We start from the raw sequence: 21556 nt of genomic DNA on the forward strand, positions 1-21556 counted from the left end.
ACTGTCTTTTATAGTAACCTAAAAAGTTGCACATATTTAGACAGCGACTTTCTGTGCGACAAATTTAGACAGGAAAAACCAGTCTAAATCCTTTGATAAATATCCCCCAGTGTGTGTGTATGTATGTTCCAGCATCACGTCCAAACGGCTAAAGATATTAGCATGAAACTTTGCACACATGTTACTTATATGGTATGCCATGTGTTTTTTTTTTTGCTGTCCTGGCACCATAGGGGCTTCCTAAATGCGACATGCCCCCCTAGCAAATTTTGCTCTCAAAAAGCCAACTATGACTCCTTCTCTACTGAGCATTGTAGTTCGCCCGTAGTGCCCTTCGGGTCAACTTATGGGGTACCTCCATACTCAGAAGAGATGGGGTTACAAATTTTGGGGGGTCTTTTCTGCTATTAACCCTTGCAAAAAATGTGAAATTTGGGGGGGAAAACACACATTTTAGTGCAATTTTTTTTCTCTTTTTACATATGCAAAAGTCGTGAAACACTTGTGGAGTATTAAGGCTCACTTAATTCCTTGTTACGTTCCCCGAGGGTCTAGTTTCCAAAATGGTTTGCCATGTGTTTTTTTTTTTTTTTTTGCTGTTCTGGCACCATAGGGGCTTCCTAAATGCGACATGCCCCCCAAAAACCATTTCAGAAAAACTTACTTTCCAAAATCCCCTTGTCGCTCCTTCGCCCTCTACTGCGCCGAACAATTTACATAGACATATGAGGTATGTGCTTACTCAAGAGAAATTGGGCTACAAATATAAGTATACATTTTCTCCTTTTACCCCTTGTAAAAATAAAAAAAATGGGTCTACAAGAACATGCAAGTGTAAAAAATGAAGATTGTGAATTTTCTCCTTCACTTTGCTGCTATTCCTGTGAAACGCCTAAAAGAGTTAAAATGCTGACTGTCATTTTGAATACTTTGGGGGGTGCAGTTTTTATAATGGGGTCATTTATGGGGTATTTCTAATATGAAGACCCTTCAAATCCACTTCAAACCTGAACTGGTCCCTGAGAAATAGTGAGTTTGAAAATTTTGTGAAAAATTGGAAAATTGCTGCTGAACTTTGAAGCCCTCTGGTGTCTTCCAAAAGTAAAAACTCATCAATTTTATGATGCAAACATAAAGTAGACATATTGTATATGTGAATCAAAATTTTTTTTGGGGGGAATATCCATTTTCCTTACAAGCAGAGAGCTTCAAAGTTAGAAAAATGCTAAACTTTCAAAATTTTCATCAAATTTGGGGACTTTTCACCAAGAAAGCATGCAAGTTACCACAAAAGTTTACCACTATGTTAAGGTAGAATATGTCACGAAAAAACTATCTCGGAATCAGAATGATAACTAAAAGCATTCCAGAGTTATTAATATTTAAAGTGACAGTGGTCAGATGTGCAAAAAACGCTCTGGTCCTAAGGTGTAAAATGGCCTGGTCCAAAAGGGGTTAAGCCCTACCCCTTTTTTTTATCTACCCTTTTAGTGCATCGGTCTGGCTTGCAAATCCCACCCAGTCCCACAAAGCCATGTCCCCTTCTATTTTCAGCTTATAATATCTTCACTAATCAGTCCCACCTGAGGACAGGATAGGAGGACGGGATAGGAGGTCAAAAGCTTCCTCCTTTTTGTTGTTTTTCCTCCTCAACAAGGATTAGGAAGGAAAAACCGGCTACTCCGCTAGTATATTCTAATTATGGACCTCTGATTTAGAGCTGAATTTCTTTTTGGGCATAGCGGAGTATGTGTCTATAGGCTTTACATGGGGCTCTGTACATGTAGTCTGCGTGTGTATGTTTATGTTTATATAAAGCTTTTATATGATCCTTCTGTGCTACGTCTGTGTCATTCATTTTTATATATAGTAGTTTGAACTATTTTTACTATGGTATGAACAATAAAAATGAGGCAACTGTTACAGCAACTCTGTTAACAATATTCCTTGGATTACTTGTTTGCTTAAATGTTTATTACTTTAAGTCTCTGACTCTTGGTTAATCTCCAGTATGCTGAATATTAGGCAATGCATGTTCGGCTGGTTTTACAATGACTTCATATCCTGTTTGGTAGGCTTTTGTGCTGCATAACCCTGTTACAGTGGAAGAATATACAATTAAAAGAAAGCTAAAAGCATTGCTGCATAATCTTATGCAAACCTTTTAGAAGGGCAAGTATTGCTAACTTTTTAGAGACAAGTGATGTATACATCTAGTAGCTGATCTAACAGCTGTCAATAGACATAGTATGGTTAAAGGCATGCTTGTCTTTTTAATTGTTCAGCATATGCCTGCTTACAGCTGCTTATCAGTTGCTTACATGTGAGGTCTACAGTAAATGTTGGGATCTAATGTGAATGGACCCTCCAGACCCTCCCTACATTATTGCTATATGGGAAGAGTCAGGGGACCTTCATGTAACAAGGTGGACCAAGCTTGTTGGATTTCAACATACCAGATCCTTTGTTCCTATGGAAGAGAAGCTGCTGCCTTGGAACAGATTTTATCCCAATTAGGTTGAAGACAGCGATACATTGTATCTGTCCACAACTGTATACTGCCCTGAGGATGGCATAAAGTAGTGGCAGAGACCCTACTCCCAGTACTGTCACTTATTGTATTTTTTTTCTGCAGCACAAGCCAAGCCCAGTAGTCGTCTCATTGTTTTATCCCGGATCTGTGGACTTTATGAGGGGCCAGACCTGCCATTGACTGATAGCTTTTTGCCTTGCTCAGTATAGGAACTAAACGTAAATCTAGGGCTGGGCAGTATACTGGTTCATACTGAATGCCGAAATTTTTGGGCTGCACGATATGAATTTGGCCCCTCCCCCTTGGGAATGAATGAATTATCAGCCCAGTGCAGTGCTGTCCCCACATCAGGGGAACTAATCATATGTGACCCGCGAGCGCTGTTCTCCTCCCCCCCCCCTCAATTCATGATCAGCCCAGCGGGGTACTACTCACATATGTCACCTTCAAGCACTGCTCTTTGTTGGGGGCCGCTGGCGATGGAACTCGCTGTACGCCAGTGGTCTCCAACCTGCGGACCTCCAGCTGTTGCAAAGCTACAACTCCCGGCATGCTGGGAGTTCCTAGTTTTGCAACAGCTGGAGGTCTGCAGGTTTGAGACCACTGCTGTATTCTGTATCCCTATGCCCGGGCTGCAAAAGATAAAGAAAATAAACTGCCTACCTCGGTCTTACGCTGGGGACTGGAACGTCGGACATCCGTCAGCCTATCACCGGCCGGAGCGATGTCCCGCCCTGGCCAGTGATAGGCTGAGCGCACTGTCATGTAAGAAGCCGACCAGAGCTCCGACTGGTGATAGGCTGACGGCTCCGGCCGGTGATAGGCTGACTGCTGTCCGATGTTCCCGTCCCCAGCGAAAGGCCGACGTAGGTAAGTTTAAAGTTTATTTTCTTTCTTTTGCAGCCCGGGCATAGGTATACAGCGTACAGCAGTGGTCTCAAACCTGCGGACCTCCAGCTGTTGCAAAACTACAACTCCCAGCATGCCCGAACAGCAGTTGGCTGTCCGGGCATGCTGGGAGTTGTAGTTCTGCAACAGCTGGAGGTCCACAGGTTGGAGACCACTGGGGTACAGTGAGTTCCATCGCCGGCGGCCCCCAACAAAGAGGAGGAGGGCAGTGCTTGACATCTGTACTACCCTGCTGGGCTGATCATTAATTGGGGGGGAGCAGAACAGTGCTGGCAGGTCACATGATTGGGGGGGGTGAAAAATACTCTTATATACCGTGGAACCGCCAAAAGTTACAAAAATATCGTGATACACATATTTGGTCATACCGCCCAGCCCTACCTAAATCTATGAATTAAAACCTTTTTATTTAAAAACTAAAAATATTCTAAAGTCTGCTGACAGACTGAAGCAAGAGGAGCTCCCACTGTAAGGCTAAATTCACACTACGGAATTTCCACCTGCAACTCCACTTTGAAATTGCAGGCAGAAATTCCGCTTACTAAAATGTATATAGTGTAGTGTAGTTTCCGTTCACAAATTCACACTTCGGAATTTGTGAAGTGGAATTTGTGAATGGAAAATCCGCTTGAAAATTTCCACCTGAAGAATGGGGTTGCTCATTTCCACATGTAACCCTTTACCCTGCCTATCCCAGCATAGACTTGGGTATGTATGATACCCTGGCACTCGGTCATCGAGTGCGCTTTACTAGCGTGATTAATGTAAGTATTAACTTCTTTTCAAGCATCGTGTCATGGCAGACTAGACTCTCAGAACAGAAGGATATATTTCTATTCTACCCTCAGTTGTAAAATTCTCCTTTTATTTCTTTTAGCACCTGATGAAAAGGAAGCAATTAAAGGGCAATATGAGAGACTGCAGGAGGCATATGGATGTCTGGGGGTGCTTCAGCTGAAATCAGGTAACTTGTTTTATTTTAACTAAATGTTATGAATTCTTTTCTAAGACACTGATGTCCATGCAGATAGGTAATTATAGGGAACATTTTAGGAGGTTAGCCCATACCAACCCTCTGGTATTGAGTAATAGCTCTTGTTACACTGATCATTATGGTACCTTGATTATGTGGCTCAGTTGCACCATTTTTGAGAAATCTTAACCCCTTAAGGACCAGGGCTTTTTCTGTTTTTGCACTTTCATTTTTTCCTCTTTAACTTTAAAAAAAAATCATAACTTTCAATTTTGCACCTAAAAATCCAAATGATGGCTTATTTTTTGTGCCACCAATTCTACTTTGTAATGACATCAGTCATTTTACCCAAAAATCTACGATGAAACGGAAAAAAAGTAATTGTGCGACAAAAGAAAAAATGCAATTTTGTTTCTTTTGGGGGCTTCTGTTTCTACACAGTACATTTTATGGTAAAAATTACACCTTCTCTTTATTCTAAAGGGTAAGGGGGGGGGGGGAGTGATTCAAACTTATTAGGGAAGGGGTTAAATGATCTTTATTAACTTGTTTTTCCACTTTTTTATTTTTTTATTTTTTGCGCAGTGTTCTAGCTCCCATAGGGGTCTATAACACTGCAAACACTGATCTTTTACACTGACCAATGGTTTCTCATAGGAAACCATTGATCAATGTCTTCTCTACAGTGACATAGTGCAGTCCCACTCGAAAACCTCCTAGCTTGCACAGCAACACTGTAAGTTATTACAGTGTGCCAAAGATGTTACTACACAAGCGTGAGGTTTCAGAGTAGGATTGCACTATGTCACTGCAGGGGAGGTCTATAAATATTGATATAGAAAAGTAGTTACAGGGTCGGGTAAAGCAGTGCACTAAAGGTTATCATATGCTTATTGCTGTTAATTAAGATTTCTCAAATATGGAGAAACATAATGAAGACTCCATAGTGTTCATTGTAACGGAGGCTATTACTTGATACCAGCCAGGTGGTACAGGCTATCCATGCTGACTGACTTTGGCCATATGTAGCAACCATAGTTTGGCTATGTTTAAAAATGTCAGCATGGCCACTTTGCAGTTAAACCTCTGCGGTTGCTGTATGAGGCCTTTCATCCTAATTTCAGAATATATGATTGATAATTACTTAATCCTATGTGTTTTACTTATAGAAGACCATTTATTTATTTTGAATAAATGATCAAAAATCAGAGATACTTAATGATGCATTGAATATATATCAAAGTCAAGTACATAGTAGCCAATGTGAAACATTTTCTGTGACATCAAGTTTTTGTCTACTGTTGGATAGCTTCTCAGTGTGTTCTGTTTGAGGCCGGATGACTGTGCATTGATAGGTTCATATCTCCAGCGGTTATGTTGTCAGATCTTTCTTTCTTGCAACATCTGTCTTTCCTAGCATGATGACTTTCTCTATCTTTCTCTTTTTGTGATATGCCCAAAATATGTCAATGCTTTATCATTTGAGTCTCCAAGGACATATTCAGTTTAAAGGGGTTCTCCGGTGCTTACACATCTTTTCCCCTATCCAAAGGATAGGGGATAAGATGCCTGATCGTGGGAGTCCCGCCGCTAGGGACCCCCGGGATCATGCACGCGGCACCCCGTTTGTAATCAGTCCCCGGAGCGTGTTTGCTCCGGCCCTGATTACAGGCGACCACCGGGCCGGCGGCGTGAGACTTCACGCCTCCACCCCCGTGTGACCTCACGCTCCGCCCCTCAATGCAAGCCTACGGAAGGGGGCGTGACAGCTATCACGCCCCCTCCCGTAGGCTTGCATTGAGGGGCGGAGGCGTGACGTCACACGGGGGCGGAGGCGTGATTTCACACGCCGCCGGCCCGGTGGTCGCCTGTAATCAGTCCCAGAGCGAACTCGCTCTGGGGACTGATTACAAACGGGGTGCTGCGTGCATGATCCCGGGGGTCCCCAGCGGCGGGACTCCCGCGATCAAGCATCTTATCCTCTATCCTTTGGATAGGGGATAAGATGTCGAAGCACCGGAGAACCCCTTTTAATCTTTTATCTGGTTTGTTCTTTTAGAAGTCAAAGTTATCCTCAATAATCTTCTCCAGAACCACAGCTTTTGTTTTCTCCAACCAACTTTTCCACCCATATGTGGCCACCATAGCTTAAATCTAATCTTGGTATATAAGAACACATGTCAGCACATAAGGATTCTCCACGTCTGCTTTCACTGGAGCACTTGATCAGCAGATTTCTAAAGTTCTCCTCTACCTCACATTGTTTATCACTGGTTCTAGGAGGCTGTAGTTGTTTATGATGTCTAATTCTTCTCCATTAATACTGAAGTGGATGATCTTAGGAATGGTCTTGGTCTTCTTAAAATTTTTTATATAAACCCATCTTGACACGGTGTTCCTTTTTAAAGAGGTTTTCTGGGCTACAGGATTATTATTATGTAAGGTGGCTCATTGGCCCTCATTTACTATTGTAAACCCGACATAGTTTGTTGGGTTGTGCATCAGATTCTGAGAAAAACCTAAAAGGGGCGTGTTCCCGACATTTTCACAAAAACTCAACATATTTACTAAGGTTTCCACAGAAAATTTGGTGGATTTCAGCTGAGAAACCCTCCACAGATCAGATCATGTGTAGAAAGAATCAAAATGTACGGAAAAGTGCAAAATGTAGGGAAACCTTATTAAATTCCGTGGAAATAAGATTGTAGGGAAATAAAACCCACAAAGAAAACTACACTCCACTCTTAGTAAATCAGGGCCATTGTGTAGTAACAATTCAAGAAAAAAATTAAGCAATCTCCACTCCCAGATGCAGATGTTCTAGATAGCCCTTAGTTTCTGCCAATAGCGTGGTGTCATTAGTGTAGGGAAGGCTACTGATAATTCTTTCTCCGATAATGGCTGGCTTCTCTGATGATCTTCTCTGCATACAGATTTGAGAGATGGGGGAAAATGCATCCCTATTGGACTCCTTTACCAATCTGAAACCAATTTGGTTTTTCCAATTTTTGTAATCATCAGGTTATTGTGCGCAGTGCTATTCATTTTTTCTTTTTTCTTTTTTTTTTTCGCGTCTATCCGTTGAGTTTTCATGGCATGGTATGGAGCATTGTCTCATGCCAGCTTAGTTCATTAGAGCTCAAACACCACCAGTTTTATACGAACTATATTGCCAAGCTGAGAGCACTTCAGTTAGGGTGCATTCACACCACGTTTTTGCAGGACAGTTCCCTGTATCAGGTTTTTAAGGAAAAACAGATTCCTCAAAACCTTACTAAACTGTATCAAAACGGGTGTACAAATTTTAACCCTTATACAGTTAAAAACCGTATATGGTTTGAAAACTGACATCCGGTTGCATCCGATTTTTAAGAAAAAAACGTTTTTAACTTTTCACTCCATTTTGAATAAAGTTTTACTTGTTTGATTGAAATTAAAAGAAAAAAAACTGTGCAAAGTCAAAAACCATATGGTGAAAACCGGATGGAAGCGTATGCACATACAGTTCTGTACGGTTCCCATTGACTCCCATGTTAAAAAAAAAAAAAAAAAAAAACGTATACGGTTTAATACAGTTTTTCAACCGGACCTAAAACCGTGGTAGACTACGGTTTTGGGTACAGGAAAAAACCTGACAAAACCGTACAGGATGCAAAACGGATACAACCCGATGCGTCTTTTGGCATACGGTTTTCAATGGAGAGTCAATGCATACGTTTTCCAATATGGTTCCATACGGTTTTTACATAGAAAACGTGGTGTGAATGCACCCTCAACCATTGACCTGAGCGTGTGTAGAAGATGAAAAATAACTGAAGAATTTTTGTTTGCTAAATGTATCAAGCTAACAGTTTGTCAAATGTGCATATAGATGTAATGTTTAGGTCTCCACGTTCATGGAAGCCTCATTATTGGGCAGATCCAGTTAGTTTAGGATCACAAAAAACTCATAAGTTGTTCAACATAATTTATGTTCTACAGTACTTGTTTAGAAAAGGTGGAGGAGGAGGTTTCACTCTTTGTCTTGGCTCTGGTGATCTATTTCCGAAGTACACAAGTCATTTGCAAGATGACAATTGTTGCCAATTCCATTTCATTATTTTAAAGGATATTCCAGGATTTTTTTTTTTTACATGACTATACTACAGGAGCTGTAAAGTTAGTGTAGTTCATAATAATATAGTGTCTGCACCTGTGTGTGATGGGGGGGGGGGGGGGGGTCTCACAATTCTTCTTTGATTTTTCGCCCCAATATTTATTTTTAATAGCCTGCAACATTACAAAAGTCTTAGGATTTCCCAGGTTGCAGTGCATCAAGACGTGACATGACTAGTCAGGTGATCAGAAGGAGCATGTCCTTCTTCAATGGGTGAAATGACCGCTGAGTGGGAGAGAGATCGTTTTGCAACAGCTGTAGGCACCCTGGTTAGAGAACACTGGTCTTTTGAATGGAATGCAACTCATTTGTGTTTCACTGGGTGGGGTGGCTTATGTGTCGGTGGAAGGAAAGTGACCTCATACTATGGGACTTGTAGTTTGAGAACAAAATCCAACAGGAAATAGTTCACAAAAAGATAGCCACAGCGTTATGGTAATCTCACCAAGACATGCACAGATCCTTCCTAAGCATGTCCATTACTGTCTGCCAGGTACATACTAAATCACCTTATGGTGGATAACCCCTTCAATTCTATATATGCCTATAGTTACTGCTTTTTTTTGAATTTTTTTATCTTTTATTTTTGTATGGCAGCATGGGGCCAAAATGAGGGCCCTTTATGACCTTGTAGTTTTTTTTCCTATTGACTTTAAAGGTAAGGAATTTTTGCATATTGAAGTTTTTAACGGTACCATTTTTGCATTGATAGGACTTATTGATTGCTTTTTATTAATTTTTTCATGATATAAAAAGTGACCAAAAATGCACTTTTTTTCGCCCCTCAATGCAAATCTATGGGAGGGGGCGTGACAGCTATCACGCCCCCTCCCGTATGCTTGCATTGGAGGGGCGGAGCGTGAGGTCAGACAGGAGCGGAGGCGTGACGTCACACGCCGCCGGCCACGTGATCGACAGTAATCAGACCCGGAGCGAACACGCTCCGGGGACTGATTACAAACTGGGTGCCGCGTGCAAGATCACGGGGGTCCCCAGCGGCGGGACTCCCGCAATCAGGCATCTTATCCCCTATCCTTTGGATAGGGGATAAGATGTCTTAGCACTGGAGAACCCCTTTAAGCCCTATGTATTTTAGCTGTTATAGAGGGATAAGTCTCCTAAACCATTTTTTTTTTTTTTTTGCAATGATTTATATTTCATGTGCAATAAATTAAAAACATGAGACAACCTGCAGGAGTTTTGGGGATTTATTTGTAATATCCTACCTATATTCTAGTCTCTCCTATTTCTTTTACATTAAAATCCACAGTGACAAGTTTGAGAAATTTCATAGGATATAGGATCAACCAGTGTCTATTCTTATTTAGTTCAATTAATAGGTAATCCAAAGTATCCTCATATGTTTCATAGAGGGCATAACATTTTTGGAATAATACCCCAGTATTCCCTAAAAAAAAAAAAAAAAAAAAAAAATGTTTTCCTTTTTTTTTTTTTTTTTTTTTTTTGTTTGAATGAACTGGTGCCAGAAAGTTAAACAGATTTGTAAATTACTTCTATTAAAAAATCTTAGTCCTTTTTGTACTTTTTAGCGGCTGTATGCTACAGTGGACATTCTTTACTTTTTGAATTTCTCTTTTTGTGTTGTCCTCAGTGCTCTCTGCTGACACCTCTGTCAGTGTCAGGAGCTGTCCAGAGCATCATAGGTTTGCTATGGGGATTTTTTCCAGCTCTGGACAGTTCCTGATATGGACATCAGGTGTCAGCAGAGAGCTCTGTGGACATCACAAAAAATAAATAAAAAAAATTAAGATTTTACTCTGCAGCAAACAGCTGCTAAAAAGTACTGAAAGGATTAAGATTTTTTTAAATAGAAATTTACAAATCTGTCTAACTTTCTGGCACCAGTTCATTTAATAAAAAAAAATTAAAATTAAAATTCCACCGGAGTACCCCTTTAACCCCTTAAGGACATAGCGGGTCGGGCCCGGCATCTAACAATGGCCGGGACCCGTGGCTAATAGCGCGCGGCATTGATCGCTGTGCCGCGCGCTATTAACCCTTTAGACGCGGCGTTCAAAGTTGAACGCCGCGTCTAAAGTGAAAACGAAAGCATGCCGGCTAGCTCAGTGGTCTGTTCGGGATAGCCGCGGCGAAATCGCGGCATCCCGAACAGCTTACAGGACAGCGGGAGGGCCCCTACCTGCCTCCTCGCTGTCCGATCGCCGAATGACTGCTCAGTGCCTGAGATCCAGGCATGAGCAGTCATGCGGCAGAATCATCGATCACTGGTTTCCTATGAGAAATCGGTGATCAATGATAAAGATCAGTGTGTGCAGTGTTATAGGTCCCTATGGGAGCTATAACACTGCAAAAAAAAAGTGAATAAAGATCATTTAACCCCTCCCCTATTAAAAGTTTGAATCACCCCCCTTTTCCCATAAAAAAAACCAGTGTAAATAAAAATAAACATATGTGGTATCGCCGCGTGCGGAAATGTCCGAATTATAAAAATAGATCGTTAATTAAACCGCACGGTCAATGGTGTGCGCGCCAAAAAATTCCAAAGTCCAAAATAGTGCATTTTTGGTCACTTTTTATATCATGAAAAAATTAATAAAAAGCAATCAATAAGTCCTATCAATGCAAAAATGGTACCGTTAAAAACTTCAGATTACGGTGCAAAAAATGAGCCCTCATACCGTCCCATACACGTAAAAATAAAAAAGTTATAGGGGTCAGAAATGACAATTTTAAACGTATACATTTTCCTGCATGAAGTTATGATTTTTTTTCCAGAAGTACGACAAAATCAAACCTATACAAGTAGGGTATCATTTTAATCATATGGACCTACAGAATAAAGATAAGGTGTCATTTTTACCGAATAATGTACTACGTAGAAACGGAAGCCCCCAAAATTTACAAAATGGCGTTTTTTTTTAATTTAGTCTCACAATGATTTTTTTTTTCCGTTTCACCGTAGATTTTTGGGCACAATGACTGACGTCCTTACAAAGTAGAATTGGTGGCGCAAAAAATAAGCCATAATATGGATTTTTAGGTGCAAAATTGAAAGAGTTATGATTTTTTTAAAGGCAAGGAGCAAAAAATAAAAATGCAAAAACGGAAAAAACCCCGGTCCTTAAGGGGTTAACTACGCCGGACGTAAATGTACGTCCTGGTGAGCTGGTACTTAACACACCAGGACGTACATTTACATCCTATGCATAACCGTGAGCATCGGGGCGATGCTCGGGTCATGCGCAGCAGGTCCCAGCTGCTGATAGCAGCTAGGGACCCGTCGGTAATGGCGGACATCCGCGATCGCGCGAATGTCCGCCATTAACCCCCTCAGATGCCGTGATCAATACAGATCACGGCATATGCAGCATTGCGGTCACTAAAATGGATGATCGGATCGCCCACATCGCTGCCACGGCGAACCGATAATCTAGAATGGCAGACGGAGGTCCCCTCACCTGCCTCCGCTGCCTTCCATGGGTCTTCTGCTCTGGTCTGCGTACGAGCAGACCAGAGCAGAAGATGACTGATAATACTGATCAGTGCTATGTCCTATGCATAGCACTGAACAGTATTATCAATCGAATGATTGCTATAAATAGTCCACTATGGGGACTATTAAAGTGTAAAAATTTAAGTTAAAAAAAATGTGAAAAACCCTCCTCCCCAATAAAAACTTATATTTTCCCTATTTCACCCAAAAAAAGTGTGCAAAAAAAATAACCTTTTATATACATATTTGGTATCGCCGCGTGCGTAACCCCTTAAGGACCCGGGCTTTTTCCGTTTTTTTTTTTTTTTTCTTTTTCAATTTTTCCTCCTTATCTTAAAAAAAATCACTCTTTAAAATTTTCACCTAAAATTCTATATGATGGCTTATTTTTTGCGTCACTAATTCTACTTTGTAATGACTTAAGTAATTTTACCCAAAAATCTACAGTGAAACGGCAAAAAAATCAATGTACGACAAAATTGATGAAAAAACACTATTTTGTACGTTTTGGGGGCTTCCCTTTTTACGCAGTACATTTTTCGGCAAAAAATACACCTTATCTTTATTCTGTAGGTCCATACGGTTAAAGTGATACCCTACTTGTATAGGTTTGATTTTGTATCACTTCAGAAAAACATCATGAATACATGCAGGAAAATTTATACGTTTAAAATGGTCATCTTCTGACCCCTATAACTTTTTTTCCCTGTGTTCTGGACGCTATGAGGGCTCATTTTTTGCACCGTGATCTGAAGTTTTTAGCGGTACCATTTTTGTTCTGATCAGACTTTTTGATCACTTTTTATTCATTTTTTTGTGGTATAAAAAGTGATCAAAAATGCGCTATTTTGGCCATTGAACGTGCGGTTTAAAAAGCGGTATATTTTTTATAATTCGGACAGTTCTGCACGCGGCGATACCACATGTTTATTTTTATTTACACTTTTTTATTTTTTTTTCTTGGAAATGCCAGGTGATTCAAACTTTTATTAGGGGAAGGGATAATTCAAAGGGTAATGATTTTTTTACGCTTTTCTTATGCAATAATATAGCTCCTATAGGGGGCTATAACATTGCATTAACTGATCTTTAACACTGATTGATGCATCTCCATAGGAATGGATCAATCAGTGTTTTCGGCGATTGATTGCTCAAGCCTGGATCTCAGGCTTGAAGCATTCATTCGGTGATCGGACAGCGCAGGAGAAGGTAAGACCTCCTCCTGTGCTACAGCTGTTCGGGATGCCGCGATTATGCCGCGGTGATCCCGAACAGCACTCTGAGCTAGCCGGGCACTTTCACTTTCGTTTTTAGCCGCGATCGGTGCCGCACGCTATTAGCGGCGGGTCCCGGCTTCACTATGACACCGGGCCCGCCGTGGTATGATGCGGAGTCGCCGTGTGACCCCGCGTTATATCACAGGACAGGGACTCATGACGTACGCGTGCGTCACGGGTCCTTAAGGGGTTAAAATAAAACGTTAAGGAATACCTTACGGTGAACGGTTTGAACGTGTAAAAAAAAATATAAATAAATAAATAAAAATCCAAATTAGCTGCTTTTTTTAATAACATTTTAATATAAAAAATGTTACGCTTTAAGTTTTATATAAGCAAATATGGTATCAATAAAAAGTACAGATCACTGCGCAAAAAAATGAGCCCTCATACCGCAGCTTATACGGAAAAATGAAAAATTAAAAAAAATAGTCTTTAAACATTAATACATAATGAAAAAGAGTGTGTAATAAATATTGTCAAGCCATCAGCTTTTATCTATTAATTCTTATTTAAATAGCGGCAACTTATACTGCAGTGTTGTATAGATAAGATATAAACATAAAAAAAAACTTAAAAATAAAAAAATAAAATAAAAAAAATAAGTTTTTAAGCGCAACAGTAATAGAAAAGTATGTTATCATGGGTATCATTTTAATCATATTGACCCAAAGAATTTCCCCACACAAATAGTATTTTTTTGGTTGCACCATATGTATTATGGTAAAGTGAGTGATGGCATTAGAACGGACAACTGGTCGCGCAAAAAAACAAGCCCTCATACTAGTCTGTGGATGAAAATATAAGAGTTATGATTTTTTGAAAGCGAGGAGGGAAAAACTAAAACATAAAAATTCTTAAGAGGTTAAAGCCACCAATACTAGAATGTACCCTTGGGGCTCATTCATGTATTTTTCGCTTAGAATTCCGCTTATAAAATATGGGGCAGCAGCCTCCCATTGTTCTCAGTGTGATTCCACGGCACTATTCACACAACAGAATTTCTGAGCTGTAATTCTGGACACCAGACTAGGAATCTGCTCGGAAATGCATTGGCGTCTTTTCTAGGGACCGATATTGATTTTTTTAGGGCCGATACCGATAATCTGTGGAGGTTAAGGCCGATAGCCGATAACTTATACCGGAATATCGGTATAAGTTATCGGCTATTTCTCTGCCGCCGCCACCCGCTTCGCTCCCACTGCCTTTCCTGGGGTCCTACCACCGCCGCTGCCCCGCCCTACCTATCCTCTGCCCAGAGACCGCCGCCGCCCGCTTTTCTCCCCCTGTCGGTCCTTAGTCCAACCACCGCCGCTGCCCCATTGCATCCCCCATCCCCGGTTTTATAATTGCCTGTTCCCATAGTCCACGCTACTTCTGGCTCTGGCGGCGTCCTAAGCTGTCACTGTGCGCACTGAGGGTGACGTTGCGTTGAGGACGTCACTCGTCATTGCGCAGCGTGCAGTACGTCCCTGAGCTGTCACTGTGTAACGCAGAACACCGCAGGAGCCAGAAGTAGCGTGGACCCCGGGAACAGGTAATTATAAAACCGAGGATGGGGGAGGCAATGGGGCAGCGGCGGCGGTCTCTGGGCGGTGCGGTGCAGGGGGCGGGGCATTATCGGATTATCGGCAAGGTAATTGCCGATAACGTACAAAATCGTGAATATCGGTGAATAATATTGGCCAAACCAATAATCTGTCGATCCCTAGTCTTTTCCAAGTGGTTCTAGCACTTCAAGCCCGCTCCAGACCGGAAGGGGCAGGCAGAACATTATTCTTCTAAACTCATGCCCTTTGAATACTCAATAAAGCCCCTCTAAAGCAGAGACACTTGCTTCCGAAACCCATCTTTGACAGCTGCAGCTGCAAATGTTCCTATTCTTTTGGTTGCATCTAGTATGTAATCTGTCCAGGGTTCTCCACAAGCAGTTGCAGGTTGACATACAGTATATACTGTGCAGGCTAATTTTGTTCAACCAGCATAAATCTGATTTTATCTGACTGTCAGAGTTGCTCTCATACAGAGCGCCCTTAAACTTGCATTCAATGCTACAGTAATTTAAAGAGCCATAGATTTGTGTTTTTCTACAGTTCGGCAATGCCACTCACATCAAGCTTTGCATTTCGACCACACCTACTTCTGTCTGCAGATGATTTTGCTGTATTTTTTCTTACTGAGATGTGATCAAGGAAACCTTAGATCTCGACGCACCCATCAACTTGGGAACTAATAAAGTTTACCAACTGCGATACAATATAAGCTGCATGGCTGAAAAAAGCGGTTGTTACCAGTGATGGCATGTGTGTTTACCTTAACTATGTAAACTATGTAAAAATTGTTAGTTTTATTTTATTTTGTACAACAACTAGAATTGCTGGAGCTAGCTATAGTATGGCATATTAGTTTGTAAATTTCTCAGCTACCTTTTTAACATGTGAACTTGCCTCTCCTCCTCACAGAATAAGAATGCAGTTTTAACAATCAAACCATGAAGCTTTTATTGAAACAAAAAAAGGATGTATGAGAATAAGGGTACAAACCATAAAAATGAAGGTCAACATGACCGGAACAGAAAGATGAAATAAGGTGTACATTACAAGGCACAATAATAGCATTAGCATTTGGTGTCTATCAGGATGAGAATGAAATTATATAAAACAATAATCTGGCTGGACTGTCTCATTCAACTACAAAAAGGTGCTCCCGGACAATAGAGTAAAATAGTGCATATCAGGGCTATGAAGTGAAGACCGCCACGGCTCCGATACTACAAACCGGTCCACCGCATCCTCCCGAATAGCTGCTATTTTCTCGTGTAACATAAGATTCACTCTATTGATGACACTGGGATAGCTCAAAGTAGGCTGCTTCCACTGAGAAGCAATGTGGATTCTGGTAGCTAAAAGAATCAATTTGCACAAGGCGGAAAACTCGAAAGGTCATTCTATTAGGTTTAAGGCCCAGCAGGTAGAAGGCATGTGTCCTGGGGATATGGCTTGAGAGAAGAGAAGTGAGGAGTGACTACTTGAGACTAAAGAGTGGTCGCCGCCGGACACGACCACCATACATGGTACATAGTCCCACGCATACCACAGCCACGAAAGAGGTGAAACAGTGGGATAGCATTCAATCTGTCAGGCACAAAATATACTGTCAGTGATTTTCAGCCTTTTTCGCGACACTACCCCCAAAGGGTGGAAATATGTCCGCGGCTACCCCTCGCACGTATGTTTGCACGCACGAGGGGTACCCGTGGACAAAATAAGTCATAAAAGTACTTTCATAATGGCATGTGTTTACCTTTCTAATGCGATACTTAATCTCCTTGTGCCATTATTCCCCCCCCCCCCTCTAAATCCCCTTGTGCTGTTATTTCCCCTCTCCCTCTGATCCTTTTGCCATAATCAGATATTGGAAAAAGGAAATCAGAGGGAGGGGAGAATAATGGCACAAGGGGATTAAGATGGGGAGGGGGGAGGGGTAAAGATTCCCCCCTCCAAATTGATCTTCTTGTGCCATTATTCCCCCCCCCTCCCTCTGATCCCCTTTGGACCTTTATCCCCCCTCCATCTTAATCTCCCCCTCCATCACCCCTATTCCTCCCCCCCCCCCTTTTTAATCACCTCGTGCCATTATTCCCCCCCTTTGATCCCCCTGTGCCAATATATGAGATAAATACAATAACACCCTCCCATACTGCGGTGTTACACTTAGTTTAACATGCTTACCAGGCCTGTGTCTATCCCGTTCGGCAGGAGTCTGAGGGCCACACTGACTGGTGACATCCTTCTGCGCTGTGCCGTCACCTGTTTGAGAACCCTTGCTCTATGTAATACTTTAAGAGCAGTGTCCATGAAGGACAACTGCCTCGGCTCAATGTGTTTCAGCTGTCCCTCCGCTGTGAAAGCGATAGTGGTACCAAGATCCTGTTTCGAGTCATCCATAAATTTCAGCCTCCCGTCAGTCAGGTGGGCATAAAGTATTGACAGTAAGTTTCAAAGAAAGTGGGCATTTGGGAGGGAGTGTTGGACAATTGAACTCGATAGAGATCTGTCTCGTTCGATAGAATTCACTGGGTAACATTAAGTGAAAAGACTGAAAAGACTCGATAGAGTAGAGCTGTCACCGAAGCAAGAAATCATGAAGCCGAAGGGTCTGATTCTGAATTTACCAAGTAAAGCTAGACAGACAGACAAGGAGGAAATAGAGGATTAGAAATAAAGGGGAGAAGCTGGGACACGGCATTGGAGTGAAAACTTAAAGCGAACCTGAGGCCAGAGAGACGGCAAATAAAGGGCCACCAGGGCCGAGGAAGGCAATAGGGTAGTTACCGGACAAGAGGAACACATAAAAGAACTATAAGAATAAAGCGCTTATAAAGAGTTTTTCCAAGGTCGCCCACCGAGGGGCTCCAGTAGGTAAGTTAATAAGAGCCAGCTGGGCCAGATGAGCAGCATAGCAATATTTAAGAAAGTTGGGGGACTGACAGACCTCCTAATTTCTTGTTATAGTGCCTCAATGAGCGGGATATACGGGGTCATTTATATGACAAAATATAAGCAAACACATCCTTTTGGAGGGCCAATATGTCCCTTTTTTTTTTTATGACGGGAATCAGGAGGGAGCAAAATAAAGACTGGGTAGAATCGCCATTTTGACTTCATTAACACGGCCTAGCCAGGAGAGGCAGGGAAAGTTCCATTTGGACAAGTCAGATCGGATTGACGTAAAGAGAGGTGGGTAGTTACGGCTGTATAAGGATGAAAGGGAAGGGGTCATTTTCACCCCGAGATAAGAAAGTCCAGAGGAGGAGTCTTTAAAACCGAAGCTATGGGAATTGAGGTCCCTCATTTGAACAGGGACCTGGCAATGAAAGACCTCAGATTTAGTGACATTAACTCAGGCAGAAAAAGTATCTAAAAGGGACAAAAGGTTTGGCAGTGACACTAGAGGCTCGGTTATAGTCAGGAGCAGATTGTCCGCAAATAAGGACACCTTATACTCCGAAGATGCCACGGAAACACACTTAATGTCTGGGTGACCTCTAATTAAAGCCGCCAGGGGTTCCATCACCAAGGCAAATAGTGCCGACGAGAGAGGATACCCCTGATGGGTGCCTGGACTGATGGTGATAGGTAGGGGTGATTGTAGAAGGGAGTTTCAGAAAGGCAGTAGGGGAGAAATATAAATGGGCACAAACATATACTGTCTCGAAAAACAAAGTCAAAGGCCTTTTCTATATTGAGTGATAACGCTGACATAGGGGTGGAGATAGTGTAAATAAAGACAGTTGATAAGGTATGAAGAGGGCTGAATTTTTTTAATAAGCTGCCATCAGACCATCAGGTCCAGGGGGATTTGCCTAGTTTTTAAGACTTGAAAAAGCAAGTGAAACTTCCTCAAATGAGGTGGGTACATTCAGGGTCTCTCTAGAGTCAGGTGAAAGGTTAGGGAGGGCGACCGTGGCGAGAAAGTTGAGGAGTGTATCAGGAAAGGAGGGAGAGCGAGCAGGTTCAGAGTAGAGGGCAGTGTAGAAAGAATGAAAGGCAGATGCAATTTTATCAGGATGGGAGGAGCGGAGACCAGGGCAGAGCTGGAGGTTGTGGACCCTATTAAAAGAAGTTGCTTGTTTTTACATAATCGCTAACAGGCAATCAGGTTTATTAGCAAACCTATAATAGGTTGCCTTGGTCCACCTCATGGCCTTCTCAACTCCAGTCGACTTTAAATCATCCAGCTGCACCCTGGTATCCTGCAAAGCCCGAAAATTGAGCAAAAGATGACCTATGCAATTTAGCTTCTAACGCCACTTGCGTTTGGTTCCAATCACGCATAATGCCTGCAGCTAGAGAAACTATACGGCCTCAGATATGATTTGTGTGCTAACCAAACCCGCTTTGGGTCAGAATTGGGTGTAACATTAGTAGTGAAGAAGGATGTCAGGTCATCTGATAATTGTTGTGTAATGCGAGGCATCGTGAGAAGCGACTCATTGAGACGTCAACGAAACTGGTAGTGGAGGGGGTCCATAAAGTTAAACGCCGCCAGCACCATATAGCGATCGGACCAAACGGATACAACATGACGGGCATACAGTAGTTGAGGCAAAGAAGAATTATTTGTTAGAATCCAATCTATTCTAGTATAATGGCGCTGGGCCAGAGAATAGTAAGAATAGTCTCTAGCAGTGCTATTAAATTCATGCCAGGTATCAGCCAGCGAGTGGTTGACAAAGAGAAGAGAGAAGGCACTGTTGAGTCCCTGACCTGCGAAACGGAACAGTGTTCGAGGGATCCAACTTAACATTATAAACCATGTTGAAATCGCCAGCCCAAATCAAAATATCATAGATCAGGGAGCCAAGCTGGTCACACATTTTCTTAAAGAATGGTAAAGTCAAATCGGTAGGTGTATAGGTATTCACTAGCATGTTTATCGTACAATAACCCTAGTAACAGCACATATCTACCCTCAGTATCTGAACGCTCCTCCTGGACCTGAAAGGGAAAGGAATCTTGAAGCATAATAATTAAGCCCCTATTTTTTGTAAAATAAGTGGACATGTAAAATCTAGAATAAGGCTTATGAAAAAACTGAGGCCGAGATGCCTTCATGAAATGCGTTTTTTGTAAGCAAATAGCAACTGCCGTGTATCTCAAGTAATCCCGCAAGGTTTTATGGTGCGACTGGGCAGAGAAGCGAGGAGAGACCACGGGAGCAGCCTTGTGACACAGGTCCAGACAGGCAGCTGGATATTTCGGAAGGCATCCAACCCACTATAGGTAGGGAGCAGGAGGATACATTCACCAATCAGACAGCAGTAGATAGTACACAGCATTAGATACAAAACATAGACAAACCAAACATAAACAAAACAAAAAACATAGTCCATAGCAGTCGGAAAGATAGACCACCAAAAAGCATGGTCCATCATACTTCCAGACACCCGAGGTCAGTTGGTGAGAGTGCAGTAGTCCAACTCTGAGACAGCCTAACACAAAAGAAAATCAGTAACCCGGCACAAAACAAAACAAAAAAATTAAGTCCAGAGCATCCGGTCGTGCTGGGGGGTAGAGAGGAGGAACCAAAAAAGCAACAGAAAAGAAAACTAAATAGAATAAAATGTCCGTCAGTCCATCATATATTATGTGTGGAAGGTAGGACATATATTGCATAGGCATTCCTAAGCTAGGCTCATATGGAGTAGAAAGTCCAAGTCCAATAGAAAAAATGCAAGAGTCCATCCATAGAAAACAGTAAAAACTATTTCAAAACGACAGGAGTTCTAGGAGGTACAGCCTGCGGTCCAGGAGATGGTGGGGCCCTGCGGGACCTATCAATCAGCAGCCAAGACCGAGCGGGGTGGCCAGATCGCTGGGCTAGAGGCAGGAGGTCCACCAGGGCTTCACAGGTATTAGATAGCTGTCACACTACATGGGTGCAGCCATTAACTTGGAAGGTGAGGGAAAAGGGGAACCCCCACCCAGATTTCACACCTTCCCGTTGGAGGGCCAATGTAACAGGAATGAAAGTCCTGGTGGCGTGCCAGAATGGTCAGCGCCAAGTCAGAGGTGAGGTAGGAGGTAAGCCTGGCAAGGCTGGGATATTCCGGGCTGCTTGTAATAGGGTGTCCCTTACCTCCGCAATTCAGGGTTTTTCGTCCTAGCCAAGGCCCTATGTATCCTGTCGAGATGGAGCAGTTCTGGCTACAATTGAGGACCGAAGTCATAGAAGAGAGCTGTGATAGTCTTAGTAAGGTCTGTGAACGTTTCAGGTAGGCCCCATATGCGTAGGTTTGCCCACCGAGAGCGATTTTAGAGTTAGTCGAGCTTCAATTCCAGAGCTTGCAACTGAGCAACATGGTCATCAAGATCTTGGCGGTCAGTCTCCACAGCATCCGCCAGCTCATCTATTTTAGCCTCAGAGTCCACCACGCGCTGGCCCAGATCATGCAGCTGTGAAGTAATATTAGAGACTGCCTAGGCCAGCTCAATCTGGAATAAGTCCTTAATATTGCGGAAGATGGCTGCTGGGGAGAGAGCTCCTGGCGCTCGGTTGTCTTCTACATCAGAAGGCGGCACTGGTGAGCTTGAGCAGGAAGCCACCATCTTGGTTCTGGAGCTCACTCGGAAGATATCGGGTATAGATTGCGAGAGGTGCTGGTTTCTCTCGCTGATAGTCTCTGGTTTCTCCTCAATTAGGAGTGGGACATGTTCCCCCACAAAAGTAG

General features: G+C 42.4%; 1 protein-coding gene across 3 annotated transcripts in view; it reads left to right on the top strand.

Annotated features, from left to right (window-relative positions):
- SYNJ2 (synaptojanin 2) overlaps positions 1 to 21556 on the top strand; it is a 153353-nt gene that overhangs the window by 34166 nt on the left and 97631 nt on the right. For 2 of the 3 annotated variants that reach the window (XM_056567094.1, XM_056567091.1), the window contains exon 2: positions 4320 to 4406. In XM_056567094.1, the coding sequence (XP_056423069.1) occupies positions 4320 to 4406 (87 nt within the window). Of the gene's footprint in view, positions 1 to 4319; positions 4407 to 21556 lie in introns of those variants that run through there. The other variant, XM_056567092.1, reaches the window with a different exon arrangement.

The sequence above is a fragment of the Hyla sarda genome, chromosome 3 (genome assembly GCF_029499605.1).
Source record: "Hyla sarda isolate aHylSar1 chromosome 3, aHylSar1.hap1, whole genome shotgun sequence".
Taxonomy (NCBI): Eukaryota; Metazoa; Chordata; class Amphibia; order Anura; family Hylidae; genus Hyla; species Hyla sarda.